Source organism: Pempheris klunzingeri, chromosome 4, assembly GCF_042242105.1.
Source record: "Pempheris klunzingeri isolate RE-2024b chromosome 4, fPemKlu1.hap1, whole genome shotgun sequence".
NCBI lineage: Eukaryota > Metazoa > Chordata > Actinopteri > Acropomatiformes > Pempheridae > Pempheris > Pempheris klunzingeri.
Window position 1 is genome coordinate 16,277,445 of NC_092015.1, and position 15,437 is coordinate 16,292,881.

Below are 15,437 nucleotides of genomic sequence, written 5' to 3' on the forward strand. Positions count from 1 at the left end.
CAAGCTCTTAGCAAGGGTGGGTAATTTGGGAAGGAAAACCACACCACTGGGTCCTTTCTGCTGGCATCAGTACGCAAAGAGAATCACATGAATGTTGTGTTGGAGGAAACAGTGTGGCATAGATAATTAGAAAGCCCTGACTATTTTTGCTTGGCCTACAGCAGTGGAAATCAGCCGCACTGGATTGCAAAACAAACAACACAAGATATGCAGCGTGACGTCTCTGTGAGTGAGTTTTCAAATATAGTTTAATGATATGAACGAACACTCTGCAGCCCTCACAGTTCTAGGAAAGACAAATCTGTACAACTGATAGAGAATCTTTTTAAATACATATTATCATCATAGTTGGTCCAGTCGCTGCCATCAGTGACACGCACAGCTGAAATTCCTAAACCTTCCTCAACCTCCCACTTCCCGCTATCCACATCACGTTGTTAATACATTTTGATTGGATATTTACTGTGTCCAAGGCCCACTTCTGCAGCCCACAACGACTGTTTTCCATACAGTCACCATCAATTAACTAGCGGGTATAAATGTTTATGTTAGGCTTGCACTAACCCGAATATTGGCAGCCTGATTTCCTCCTGCAGCTGATTGCTGGTTTGGTCAGAAAGCCATTTGTGCGTAGACGTAGGATGCAAGAAAATCCGCTCCTTGAGGATTCTTGAAAACCAAAGTACTAAAGTAATTTGTTACGAACAGCCAGACATGCACTGTCTCAGCTTTATTGATATCTGAGGCCTTGAATGTAGCTGCAAACAGCCAAATGTCACTTTTAATGGGAAAGCCTGTTCGATTATTAACTCAGTGGTTTTATGGCTTGAAGAGCAACTGGGTTCATTATCCACTCAGTGTGATGGTCATTAGTCTGTCAATTCCAACACGTTGTCTGCTCACCCCTGCTATTCACACTCTACTGTGAAAGTAAACAGAGAGTACGGAGTGTGCTGGTGGCTCAGGCCGATTATGTGCTGCTGCAACTCCTTACCTCACACTGCTTTGCCCGACACTTCTTCTCTACATCTGCTGTTAAAGTTAATTGACTGCATTAATTGACTTGATAAAGCACAGCCACAGTGATCCAAAAAAAGGGAGGGGGGGGGGTGTTTTATTTGCTCTTGGCTAAAATATTCACAAGTTTTTCAAATTGAGATTTGGCTGGTTTCAAGTTTTCTCTTTTTCATGTTCCTATACATTCACTTCTTTCTTTTGCATCACACACTCACACTCACACACACACACACACACACACACACACACACACACACACACACACACACACACACACACACACACACACACACACACACACACACACACACACACACACACACACACACACACACACACACACACACACACGCCACGCCCCTGATAACCATCGGCTTGAGGGCACACTCTATTGTTTCAGCTCAGTGCTAATTACTTCAGGTCTTGACCCCAGGTTCAGTCAAAGAGCAGCAGAGGGGGATGGTGTGTATGCGAATGTGTGTGTTTGTGTGTCTGCATGCACAGAGAGACGTGCCTGTGTGTTGGGGGCTGGGTGGAGAGGTCATTGCTGCTGCCAATCAATTGTCACACTGGATTCTCCTAAACATCACAGCATAATCCAGCAGGGAAAACACGGCAGCACAATGAGACCAGCCAACCAGACTGCTGCAGATTTTTTCACGTTTTAAGCATTTATGCTTAAGTCAAGTCTCTTATCAACAGCAACTCCCTAGAAATACCTGACACAAGATAAAGACACAGGAGCAGAGCAAAGGATTAGTACTGATGCAAGTTTTTAAGCAGTTTGGCATCTTCATTTCATTCAAATCATTTTACAGTTAATTTAGGAAGTGTGTGGTTTTGAATAGGATTGTTCTTGTCTGCTGGCAGTTCTGTCTGTGTTGGCTCCTCGTGTCTTCATGTCTTCAAGCAGACAAAGATTGATAGGTCTGAGATGAAAAAGGATATTTGAGTCCAGCCATTCTTTCTCATTGTGTGCATTAGCATCTGTGTGTGTGTGTGTGTGTGTGTGTGTGTGTGTGTGTCTGGGCAATGTGTGTAATCTTAGTACCAAATGATCTTGACCAAATCCAGTTGCTTCAGACTGTCAACACTTTGGTAAATGATGCTGACATGCAGTCACAACCTGAATAGGTGGAAGCTGTGTGAATTCAGAATTCTCACTCTGGATGAATGTAGATCAAGTTGAATATTTTAGCTAAAAAAGAATAAAGCATCACTTGTTTGAAAGTCACATGTGAATCTTGTTTCATTTAAATTCTGGGCAAAGTAACATGAGAATGGGCTTCAGGTATTTATTGCATTTGAAAAAAATTATGTGGAGCTCTTGAGTTAAATTACACCTGGCAGATGCATAAACAGTCTCGGAATCGTTCAAATCACTTGGACGAAAACACAAATCAGGTATTCCTTGAGCTTTACTCCTCCCGAAATATTTGCAGCAAGTCCTTTCTCACCCAAGTCCATTTCTACAACAGTGAAAAGCCAAAACAACACTCTTCACTGCTAGTTTCATGCTGTAAAGGAGAAGTCCTCTCCCTGGGTGCCACCAGCAAACAAAACCTGTCCAGTATGTGCATTCATTGCAATGCAAAACAGATTTCCAATGCTTCGGCATCACTTAAGGCCCTACTTTCAATTACAATGTCACGAGCACTTAAAGCTGACGGGCCTTTAGAGGAGGAGAGTGGAACCTGTGGTGAAGTTCCAGACAGGCTTAAAAGACCATTAGGGACTTTAAATATAAAATAAACACACTCACACACATTCATAGAGAAAAATCAACTTTTCAGATGGTTATTTTCTAAAAATACATCCAATAAAAACAAATGTAAGCCACATCTGCCAGTCTAAATACAGGCTCTGGATATTGTCAGAATTAGTTGGGGACTGCTCGCTGGTTCTCCCTTTGCAGGAGGAGGAGGAGAAGAAGAAGAAGAGGGAACGCAGCGAGGACAGAGCAGAACAGGATGGAAGAGGGAACGAGACAAGGAGAGAAAATGCTGAAGGAAAGGAGAGGAGGAGAGGGGGTGGGCAGGGGGAGAGGAGAGGAGGTGAGGCTCGCTCTTCTATTTTACTTTCGGGTCCCGCCCTCCTGGTCAGGGGTTGGCCAGGGAAACCCAACTCCCGCGCATGGATTGGTGGGCTCTCCTCTCTCTCGGGCAAAACAGTCTCTCCTCACAGACACAATAAAGTTTAGAGCTGGACGCACGCAGGCAGTAGGCGCAAAACCGGACCGCTGGAGCTCGTCGCTGCGCTGCGCTCCTCCGCACGGAGCCAACCACGGGAAATAACGCAAGAACTGCGGGATTTAACCAAATGTATGTTTTGTTTTTAGAAAAAATGCAGATGATAATTATTTGAATTGAAAACGCGCTTTTGGTTGTCTTGCAATGACTTTAAACTGGATATTTTAACCTATTGAATGGTTCGGAGCTGGATGTTATAGTTTCCAATACGCACGGACTACACGCGCTCCACTCCTGCTGGACTATATCCACGCGCCGCGGTTCCCAGGGAGACCAGACCGTAACTTTTTGTGTTTGAGGAGATACAACTGTGCCAACATCCACCCCACAGTGTCGCGGTGACCATGCCCGGGGTGATGGTGTGGCTCAGCGGGGCAGCTCTGCTCGTCTTGTCCGGGCTGGTCGGGACGCTCTGCGTGGTGCAGGCTTTCGGCGATGAGGTGGAGGAAATGACCTGCGACCCGATCCGCATCAGCATGTGCCAGGGTCTCGGCTACAACGTCACCAAGATGCCCAATCTGGTCGGCAACGTGCTGCAGTCGGACGCCGAGCTGCAGCTGACCACGTTCACACCGCTCATACAGTACGGCTGCTCCAGCCAGCTCAAGGTACGGGACTGATGCGAGACACACACACACACACACACACACACACACACATCGGAACAGAATAGACTGGTGTGTTATTAAAAGCAAACACTGGAGCTGTCACATGCACAGATTTAGGAACACTGATCCTGGACTGTATAAAGGCATGGCTGAGTCCAGACAGTCTGCTATATTTGTGTGTGTGTGTGTATGTGTGTGTGTGTGTGTGCAGAGAGAGAGAGAGAGAGCCAGTGTGGCCCCAGAGCACATGACAGGGAGCCACTAGCAATAGTGGAGCTGTTCAGACTGATGGTGCCAGTGATAATGAGGAGCATAATATAGGCTGACCCCCATCGAGTTAAAATAAGTGGAGGGGTCCCTGCCTTCCTGCTGTGCCAGGCTGTCATGCTAATTTCAATGAAAATGCCCCCTCTGTCTGTTGACATTCTGAGTTCATGCCCCTCACAGCAACAGCTGAGTCTTCAGTGCCATATATACTGTACTGTCTTCTGGTTCACAATGGTGCCCTCAGTGTCCTAAGACAAATGCTGCTTGTTTGCCTCATGCACCATGTAAGAAAAAATTAGATGGGTCCTCTTCCTTGTGTGAGAGATTTTACTTTAGATTAAATTTTGAAAGGACAGTGTTGACTTTTTTCTGGCGTTACATGATTTGTGATATCCTCATATTCACAGATACCTTCTTACACACATTTGATCATACGTAGACATCAGCATACAAAGACATGAAAACTGTTTCCCAGATGCTCGTTTGTGTCAGTATTTGGAGGAAGCTGCTCTCTGTACTGTCTGTGAAGACGTTTTGTGATTCTTATCACCCTTATCTTTGAGACAACATTAATTCTGACAAGTTAAATTAAAACAGTGTTAATACTGTCAATACTATAAATAATATTAATACAGAGAGACAGTTGTGTGCCTGTGTGTGAGATAGTCAGACAGAACAACGAGCAACTGCAGCATAAAATCAAACTGTCCTCCACCAGCTGAAAAGTGTCCTGTAAGATTAGCTGCTCCCCCCTCCTCTCTCTCTCTCACACGCTAAATAGGGAGGAAAGGGGAAAGGGAAACCGTATCCCCTAACATTTGCTCTAATGGGAGGCTTCCTGACTAGTAACCGGAGCAGCTTTTAGCAGTGAAGTGACAGCGCTCAGGTTACCAACAGTCGGGGAAAACACCCAGAATGTGTTACATTACTGCCGCTGGTATAGTACGCACTCAATTCACCGTGAGAAATACCAGAAATGTATCTAATTTAGTATCGTCTGCTTTTAGAAACCTTTGGATTTAGTCTTGTACAATCACATTAACACACTGGGCAACTTTGTCAATTTCACTTCAAACAACCCGCAAGATAGTCGGCATAAGTGCGATACATATGGTTCAGTCTGGGGACAAAGATTCTCTATTTGTGGTGAGAAACTCAATACTGTCTCTAGATCAGCCCGTCTGCTCCATTTGCAGAGATAAAAGCTGCGCTACAACCCCGATACTGATCGGAGAACAGAGGTAACAAATTGGGCTTAAAGGAAGTTGCCTTTGACTTAGATAACTGATTTTGAAATCTTATACTTCTTCAGAAACACAGTAAGGAGTTATTGGATCACAGTTTAGGCTCATAATCACAAGACCAGACTGCATGTAATGTAGAAATAATATTATTCTGTAGGTGTAACAGTAACAGTAGCTCACTGATTCTAGATCTTTCATTCTTGTACAATTTATTCATCGCGGGTGTAAACGCACAAATTCTATGTTTCCTTTGCAAATCAGCTCTCAGAGAAAGTAAGAGTCGTATAATGTTCAAGTGTATTTATTTCCCAACCTTGACACCCTTCTTGGATTCATGTTTCATTTGGGCTCCGTTCAAGGGCTGATTTCAAGCTGGGTTTTCTTTATCACTGGATCAAGGCTACAAGCCCCCCAAAAATTATTCCTATTATAGCCCACTTAAAGTTTTGGTATTTTTGAAATGAAATTTGGCAGCAAACCCTCCACTCTAACACACTTAAGCATTTAAAGTCGACCGTCACCCCGTCCAAGCTCCTGGAGCGCATGTTTGTTTCCTTTACCTGAAGGTAGCTGAGTGAAATGTGCTCTCTGCTTTTGTGTATTTTCTTATCATGAGTCTGGCACAATTTTACACTCTGGTGTCAAAGAGATTTCACTGCAAAGGCATGAAATCACTTAAAACTACAACCTTTTGTAACCCCAGACTACTTCTTCCCTCTCATCGCTACCATCTCTCATCACAACAGTCAAATGTGACTTCAGACAGTTCACTGTCTTCATAAACCTCACTTAGATATCTATTTCAAAACCATTGCCATGGGACAGAGAAAACTGAGCCTTGGATTAGGGAGGGGGGATTATGGGGCATTACATGGCACATGCCCTCAGTGTTGTTAAGTTCACAGATTGTTTTTAAAGACACAGAGTTGTATGTGTAACCTTGGAGCAGGTTACTGCTGGCTGTGGTGTTTTTGACTTCGGTTTTGATTTTTTTTTTTTTGTTTTTAATTCAAAGTGAAAATGGAGACTCGCCACTTCAGGAGATGATGTAACATATTGAAAGTAAAGGTAGAGAAAGCAGAAGGATAGCAAGTGTAATATGCAAGTAGATGGAGGATCCACATATGCAACTAAAGGGTGTAAGCCACCTATTAACTGCAATCCTGTTGTAATATAGTCACAGCACTGTTTCCACTTTAACAAACACTGCACAACTGACCTGGTTTACCTTAGTAAGTTACTAAGAATAAAGCTGTGCCCTGAAATATGACATAATACCGGATACCTTTACACTCTTAGTGTATTTACAGCGTCAATGTTTCTCTGTAGAATCACTCTTATTTGAATACATACACAGTCAGTCTTTGCTGCATGCTATGAAATTACACTAAGAGTAAAATGTTCAACTAGAAATCCCTTTATCTGCTTTTTTTCCTCCAGTTCTTCCTGTGCTCAGTCTATGTGCCAATGTGCACAGACAAGGTTCCCATCCCCATTGGCCCATGTGGAAGCATGTGTCTTTCCGTCAAGAGAAAATGCCTCCCTGTGCTCCACGAGTTTGGCTTCATATGGCCCGAGGTGAGTCTCGTCATCACAAGAACATCCTGCATACATTAACAAATGTAGCTTTAGGATTAGGATATGGAAAATGCAATACAAGAAACCAAAGTATTAAGAAAGAAAAGGTTCTTTTAGGACAAAAAAAAAAAAAGACAAAGTTTGTGTAAATTAGCAAATTTTAACATAATAAGCAACCTAAAATGCAATTTCTCATCATGTCTCCTCTCCAGGTGCTCAACTGCAGCCTCTTCCCACCTCAAAACGACCACAACCACATGTGTATGGAGGGCCCAGGGGACGAGGACCCGCCCTACCAGCCCGTCCGCCCCCCTCCCCACCAGGAGGAGTGTCAGGCATTGGGATCCGCACCTGACCAGTACACCTGGTTAAAACAGACTGAAAGCTGCACCCTCCAGTGTGGCTACGACAGCGGCCTTTACCGACGAGGGGCCAAAGTCTTCACAGACGCATGGATGGCGGTGTGGGCCGTGCTGTGTTTCCTGTCGACCACTCTGACGGTCCTGACCTTTCTGTTGGACTCGCAGCGCTTCTCCTACCCTGAAAGGCCCATCATCTTCCTATCTATGTGCTGCAATCTGTACAGCGTTGCCTACCTGGTAAGTGGGAGATTCAGTATTGTAGTAATCGTTTGGGGACATTGATGTCTCACAATGATGACCAGAAAACTGTGAAATAAAGACAATACATTCAGCTTAATGTATAGTACTGTGTGTGTGTGTGTGTGTGTATATATATATATAGTACTGCATATGGATGTATGTGATACAGAGGTTTAATCTTTTTTTCTTGTTTTTGCCTTTTTTAATGACAGCAGATGAAAATGAGCTTACTAGGCCAAGTCCTGCTCATTTACAGATTCCCCTCCCCCATTGAGCTTTGTCCTTGTCCAATAAACTAAGATTAAAAAAAAATATTGAAAATCCAAGACAGAAAAGTCGACCCAGAAAACAGACAAAAGTCAAAATATTAATTAAATAGTGATAATAACAAGGTACTTTATCTTTAGTTGTTTTTGTATTCATCACTAAACACAGAGGAGATCTAAAGTCATAGGTTCAGTCTGTATGATCAGAATCATTTGTCTTTGATTGATATCTAATAAGAACCTCTACCCCTTTGTTATTCTTTTCTTTTTTTCTCTCCACTGCCACTTTCTGTCCTGTCCTGCAGGTGCGGTTGACTTTAGGGAGGGAGCGTGTTTCCTGTGACCTGGATGCTGCAGCAGTACCAATTCTAGTCCAAGAAGGGTTAAAGAGCACCGGCTGTGCCATAGTCTTCCTCCTGCTCTATTTCTTCGGCATGGCCTCCTCACTCTGGTAAGTACCAACAAACACAGCAACACGCACACACACGCTTTTTACTGTATAAATCCATTCATTTTTTTTGTCCCATTGTCACCAACAGTGTTGTGAATGGACTTTAGGGGGAACAAATGGAACACGAGACTTTCATCCTGTTTTCTTTAAAGTCTAACTATCCTGTCTCTGTGCTACATGGATTCATTTCCACATACAAAGGCAGCCTTTGTAAAAATGCCACTTTTTGAGTGCGTGCTGCACTACAGTTGCAGTGGAAACACACTGCTGCCACAGCTCTTTTTCTTCCTTTTCACTTTGCCCTCGTTTTCCTGTTTGTCTTCCACTGCTCCCTTTTGGAAGAGAAACAGACTGAAAAGCCCAAGGACTTCTCTCTCTCTCTCCTTAATTATGACCACAGTTATGCTACTCATTTCTATCTGGTGTCATGATGAGCGAATTACAATACTGGTATTTGTCTTCCAGCTTTTTTTAGGTTTTGAGTAACTATCAGTAAACAGCAGCCCAGTGTTGTGGCAGCATCTTGTCTTCCAGGACTCATTTGATTGTCACCTAAATAAATGCCAGTTCAGTTAGACTGAGAACTACATGTTTATTCTCCCTGCTCTCTCTCAGGTGGGTGATCCTGACCCTCACTTGGTTCTTGGCTGCTGGACTGAAGTGGGGCCACGAGGCTATCGAGATGCACAGCTCCTACTTCCACATAGCAGCCTGGGCCATCCCAGCCGTCAAAACCATCGTCATCCTCATAATGAGACTGGTGGATGCAGACGACCTGACGGGACTCTGCTATGTAGGAAACCAGCAGCAGGAGGCGCTCACAGGCTTTGTGGTGGCACCACTGGCCACATATCTTCTAATAGGTATTAAAAACATGATAGTGCAATCAAAGTATCTATTTAGATGAGACTTTACTGCTATCTACTACAATTAGTGTCTATAAAACTATATTTCATATACAAACGTTCTGTAGCATACAATCACTCAGTTCATTTATTGCTTTATATGACTTTCATTCTGCTTTGTCAATCTGATGGTCCTTTTATATGATTATTGCTTTCCTTTCTGCACTTCAGGCACTCTGTTCATCTGTGCTGGCCTAGTGGCTCTTTTCAAGATCCGCTCCAATCTGCAGAAGGACGGCGCCAAAACAGACAAGCTGGAGCGTTTAATGGTGAAGATCGGAGTGTTCTCCGTCCTCTACACCGTCCCAGCGTCCACCGTCATTGGCTGTTATCTCTACCAGCTCTCTCACTGGGGGGAGTTCAGGGCCAGCACCCGGGACTCATACGTGGCATCAGAGATGCTTCGAATCTTCATGTCACTGCTTGTAGGCATCACGTCGGGCATGTGGATCTGGTCAGCGAAAACCCTCCACACCTGGCAGCGCTGCTCTGCCCGCCTGCTCAGGGACAGCAGGCCGAGCCGAGGGGGCAAGAGGGCGCCGGGCGAGGGCTGGATCAAACCGGGGAAAGGCAACGAGACAGTGGTGTGACCAGAAGCAAAGAGAACGAACAGGAATGGACTTCAGCCTGCTTCTCTCTCACGTAACAGAAACTCGCTCTGCCAAATGAAAGATGGAGATGGCAGGAAAGACGGAGAGATGAGCAATATGACACAGGGACATAGGAAGCCACTGGATGTAATGGCATCATTAAAGCTCGCCGAAAGTCCATAAGGAACTCCCTGTAAGCGACTCTGTGCCTCTAACGGTTTAAGGAGGAGGAAAGTGGACTATTGGGTCGTACATAAGTAGCAACAGTAGCCTCTCTACCTCCGTTAGACTCCCTTTGCCCAGAGAGATAGAGAAAGCAAAGAAAAAATGAAGGAGAAAGAGGAACGGGAAAGGCAGAACAGAGGCATCAATATGCAGACCAGACACACCAGTAAGCTGTGTAGCACCAAGTCTACCTCTCTGCCTCTCTTTTCTCCAGAGCTCCCAGCAGAAGAGACTAAACCTGCTGGATACAGCAACCCTTATACCATTGTGTCTTTTTGGGGTCTTTTGAAGTTTTGAATTTTACACTGGAGGGCCCTGGTGCAGACATTATACAGATGTAGGTTGACGTTTCCCAAAAGCATCTGACAACTTGAGTTCCTGTGGGTTTTCGTGTCCACACGGGAAAGTAAAAACAACAAAATACCAGACCAAAACTAATTAAAACCTGATGACAACATATAAAATATGGCCTTCAACCTGTGATGTGTTTACATTTGAACAACACTGTTATACATTTTTGTAAATTAGAACCTTTTCTGCAATATAGAAGAACGGGTGATTTCATTGCTCAGATTATTTTGGGAAACCAGCTCTAAGCTGTAATAACGCACTATAATTATAAACAATATGTGAAGTGTCTGCGCTTGTCACAAGTGCAGTACCAGGGACGGCAGTGATGGGACTAATAATAAATCATGACACAGTATATTAAATATGCAAAGAGCCTTTGACATGGAGGGTTTTGTCAGTTTTCACTATGAACTCTGCAGTAAAATGTATCTGGTGTGGCATTTTGCTCAAATGAGTAGAAACCAATTCACAATCGTGTTTCTTGCGAATATTGTGAAGGCAAGAGCAGACAGAGAAACATTATGAGAGATTATTTTTTTAACGTCTTTTTTTTTAGTCTGTGGTAGCTATGAAGTTGCACCGCAATGAATCCTGGGAGTACCCCAGCTGTGCCTTTTTATTGACCCATAAATGTGGAAGCTGTAAGGCGTCTGGGAAATGTAGGCCTGTGTGTTTTACCTCAGTAGTCTAAGAGAAGCTCAGCTAACCTTGAATGATGTGTGTGCAGTCTTCTTGGAAACCCTGCACTATATATACTCTTGAGTTACCATGAAATCTAGGAAATTAAATTATTCACTCTGCCTTCTTCGCCAAACATCAGACCCGAGGCAGGTTAAGGAATTAGAGGTTATAAGACAATCACTTGCCAAAAGACACATTATGCAATAAAGAGTGGTTTCAGACACATGCACATGTATGCAGGTGTACACACTTAAGAATCAGTTCCCACGAATCTCATGCAGCAGCTTAAATACAGACAAACACAATGATAATAATCCTTTCACTCTATGTGCATGCATCTGCTTCTTTTAAACCCCTCATGTTCCATGAGGCCATCACAGAAGCACAATGAAATTGGCACTATTAATTTGCGTGTCTGTTCTGCCTGCATATCTGTCTGTCTGTCTGTCTGTCTGTCTGTCTGATGCTCTCAGTGGCCCTCTACCCGCCTGTTTCTCTTTAACCTCGTCCACTGCATCATGGCTCATTTCCCAGACAATCAAGTCATCCCTGGAAAAGATTATTGTACATTACATTTCAGAATTTCATGAATGATGGAGACAGAATTTCTATTCCTTGTCTCTAGCGGTGCATTTTGTTGATAATCTCCTTCCACTTTAATTGCAGTTTCTCTCATTAACTGCTTATAGAAAGTGCTATAAGCTTTAATTACAATAACTAACTCCCGGTCCATCATGTCTTACTGCTGCATTCACCGAATTCTGCATCCTGTGTGCCGTATATTTGCCTGACAATCTATCAGTCTATCCTTCATTGAGTCTTTGAACATATATGTGGGGCATGTGTGTCACATTACGCCTTCTACATGTAAGTCGAGTCAAGAAAATTTGGTTCCGGGCAATTCAAATGTTTAAGGCCTTAAGTAATTTGGAGATTTGCCCCGGTGTGTGTCATTTGAAACCAGATAGTGCCTCAAACACCCTGTGACAGGTATGTAATACTTAATGCTTGGAATGAGACACAAAACTGTGAGGGCTGCCTTTTCCCCAAGATACATTAAATGTAACAGCACCCTTATTGCATTCAAATACACTTTTGTTGGTTCTGATGAAACCTAGAACCCTGAAAAAACAGCGTTTCTCAAGCCAGCATACCATGGCACACTTATTACATTTCCAAGTCAAACAAACATTGCATTGACTTAAAGTGAATTGAATTAACCTCTGACCACCGCCCCTCTGAGCTAATGCAGTTTCCCTGTTCAACCGTCTTCGTGTTTTGGCCGTCGATTCATGTATGACCACACTGAGCTTCAGGTGACATTTCCAAACAATCACTGAATGGCTGAGCCCTGAAACATGGCGAGCGTGCACCATGGCCTAATGAAGATTGAGAACCACTGGTAATACAGATTTGTAAATGCCCAGATATGAATCAGTGTTGGGGTCAGTTGGCCAACACTGATCGTAGCCTTTAAGGTCCAGACTGTTCCTTTGTGGAGGAAACTCATTGTCTTGATGATGTCATCAATGTATTATAAAGAAATTGCTAATTTATCCTTGTAAAAAAGTGACAAAATTTTAAAACTTGTTTGTTATTTAAAAACACTTTTGTATCAGAAGAAGATGATGAATAAAAACTTTTTGGTTTCCGATAGCCTGACGCCATTTTCTGAATTTATGAACCCATATGTATATATGTGTGTGTGTGTGTGTGTGTGTGTGTGTTCTTGTACTACATAGTGAGGACCAGAAGCTGCATTTTTACCAGCAGAGTGAGGACATCTAAGATAGAAGTACAAGTGTGTGAGAGTGTGTTTCAAATAAGTGCAACAGAAAATGCAACTAATTATATTTTTCATTATCGACTAAATCTGCTGATTTTTTTTTCACGATTAACTGATCAATCTTGACATACAATACAATACAATGTCAGAAAAAAAGGTACAAAAGTACCTGTTCTAATTTCCTCAAGCCCAAGGTAACATGAATGGTGTGTTTTATCTGACCAATATTTCAAAACGCAAAAGGTGTCCTGCTTTCAAGAAAATTCTCACATCTGTTTGGATTTTTTTGTCTCCTAAAAAAGTCAATTCACTGTCAAAAAAGATACTGATAAACTCCATCAATTGACTAATGTACCAAATGACTAATCACCTCAGCTCCAACATGTACATCGACATGTAAAATAAACACACCATTTCATAGATTCAGAGCAGACGTTAAAGATTAGGGGTTAATGAGTAATCCTGCTTCACTGTGTCCACTACAGACAATTCCATTCCTCCTTAAGAGTGTGAGTGAGGTTTTTGTCCGTGTAATATCTTGCGTCTAAAACTCTTTTGTGAGACCTCTCAAATAAGCTCTATTAATGCGTTGAGCAATGCTGCCACCTCTTGTCTGATGAGACAAATGAAGTGTTGATGCACTCAACACTCTTGAGGAATTGTATGCATCCTCTTAACCCTGATAACTCTACACGTCTACACGGCAGCGACGCTGGTTTGATCTTTTGCATTTCTGTTCAACAGTTACTTTGGGTCAGGATCAGAAATGCTCCATAACCACTAAATTACTTTTGAATCCGCAGTGGAAACACAGTGATTATACTGTGTAAACACTGCTGTACCGTCAATCACATCTCATCAGCTATGAACTTACAACCTCTCCAACACACACACACACACACCCACACAGAAGCACGCGCACTCCCCCCCCCACTTCAAAATTAGTTGTAATTTGGTTTTACAATTACACTTAATGCACGCTAGGCTGTAATTTACCAGTGCTGGGGTAAAATTGCATCTGTAGAAACTGATTAATTCTGGGCATGCTGGAGTTTGTGTGTGTGTGTATGTCTGTGTGTATGTGTCGGCAAAAGGGAGAGAAAGAAAGTCAAATTTCTAAGTCTACAGCTCAGATTGCCTTCCTGTAATTTACTGTGAGTGAATTGAGTGTTTGTTTAAGAACTCACTCAAAAGCCTGAGGTAAAGGGAAAGTGACAGCATCTACTGCTCTATTGTTTCCAGATGTGGCTACACACACACACACACTAACACACACTCTCTCACTCACACACACACACACACACACACACACACACACAGAAAGGGGAGGAGTTAAATGAGTTCAATGCTCTGAAATTCATACCCTAGATGGTTTTTTCTGTTCATGAGTGTGTGCATGAGTATGTATGAGAGAACATGCTTCAGTTGTTCTTTTCTGTCTGTAACAAACTCCCAGTTTGCATTTTTTTCGACTGACATTTTCGCATTTCAGTGGTTAATTAGAGATACAGTAAGTTGTCACATGTACAAATCCATAACAGCAAACAGCTAACTCTAAATACTGATTTTCCAACCTTGAAAATAACAGAAAATTAAACATGTAACTTCTAATACTTACTCACTACTAACAGCGTTTACAGTGCAGTCTCTAGATATCCACTCTTGTGCTGTGATTTGGACACAACCAGTTTATACTGTAAAAACTCTCAGTTAGTATTTTTTTTTTTTAAAAAAAACAAAGCTAAAATGTGAAAGGGCCCTATTAAAATTCCTGGGAGTGTATTTCCAGAGTTCGGTTCCCTTGTGTGTAATTGTGCGTATATGTCAGTGCGTGTTCATGTGTGCATACATGGTTGTGTATATGTGTGAAGGGTAAAGAGAGATTTGGTTAAAAAAAAAAGAAAAAGAAAGAGCAGAAGATAGAAGGGCCATGAGAGAGAAAATCAAAAAAAAAAAAAAAGAAAAGAAGAAGTGACAGAAAAGAGAAGAGAGAGTAAGTGAGAGGGATTGAGTAAGAGGAAGCGGGAAAGGAAATCTGTCATCCTCCAGCAGCAGAAAGCTGCAGCTGTTCCCTCTCAGCAATGTTGAAATCATTTTCCCATTCTGCTCAGCGTCTATGCTGCATGAATAGTTTTGAGTAATGGCCACCACTAGGGATTCTGGGTGACGTAGCAGTCTTGGCCCGAGAGCCAATTTGGTGCAAGAAGGATTTGTAAATCCTGGTTGTCGGGCCAAACAAGCTAACAAGCAGAGACTGAAATCCAAAAGCTCGGCCAAGAGAGAGATTGGAGAATTATTCACCATCAACTTTAAACAGAGAGCACCCTGTACATGTGGCAGGGGGCGTGAAAGACTCAATTTATTCTATGCCAGACAAAGAAGTACCTTATGTTTAAGGTCAGATCAGATATTTCAAAATGCATTCTATTGTAATGTCAAAAGAATAATCTGTACCACAAGACTACAATTACACTGAACATCAAGGGAATGTTGAAATGCTGCAAAATACTGACTTAGACCAACAAGTTTTCTGGCTTTACAAAGAAAGGCCTGTCTGCATGCTTTTGTTTTGTTGGTCTGCTGGACCTGCATGACACACATGATAAAATGATGATAA

General features: G+C 42.7%; 1 protein-coding gene across 1 annotated transcript; it reads left to right on the forward strand.

Annotated features, from left to right (window-relative positions):
* The first annotated feature begins 3,610 nt into the window (after positions 1-3,610).
* Positions 3,611-12,690, forward strand: fzd4 (frizzled class receptor 4). The gene is made up of 6 exons (XM_070828942.1): positions 3,611-3,874; positions 6,826-6,963; positions 7,176-7,562; positions 8,137-8,282; positions 8,898-9,145; positions 9,359-12,690. The coding sequence occupies exons 1-6, from the start codon at positions 3,611-3,613 to the stop codon at positions 9,775-9,777; spliced, it is 1,602 nt and encodes a 533-aa protein (XP_070685043.1). The 3' UTR covers positions 9,778-12,690.
* Positions 12,691-15,437: the final 2,747 nt, after the last annotated feature.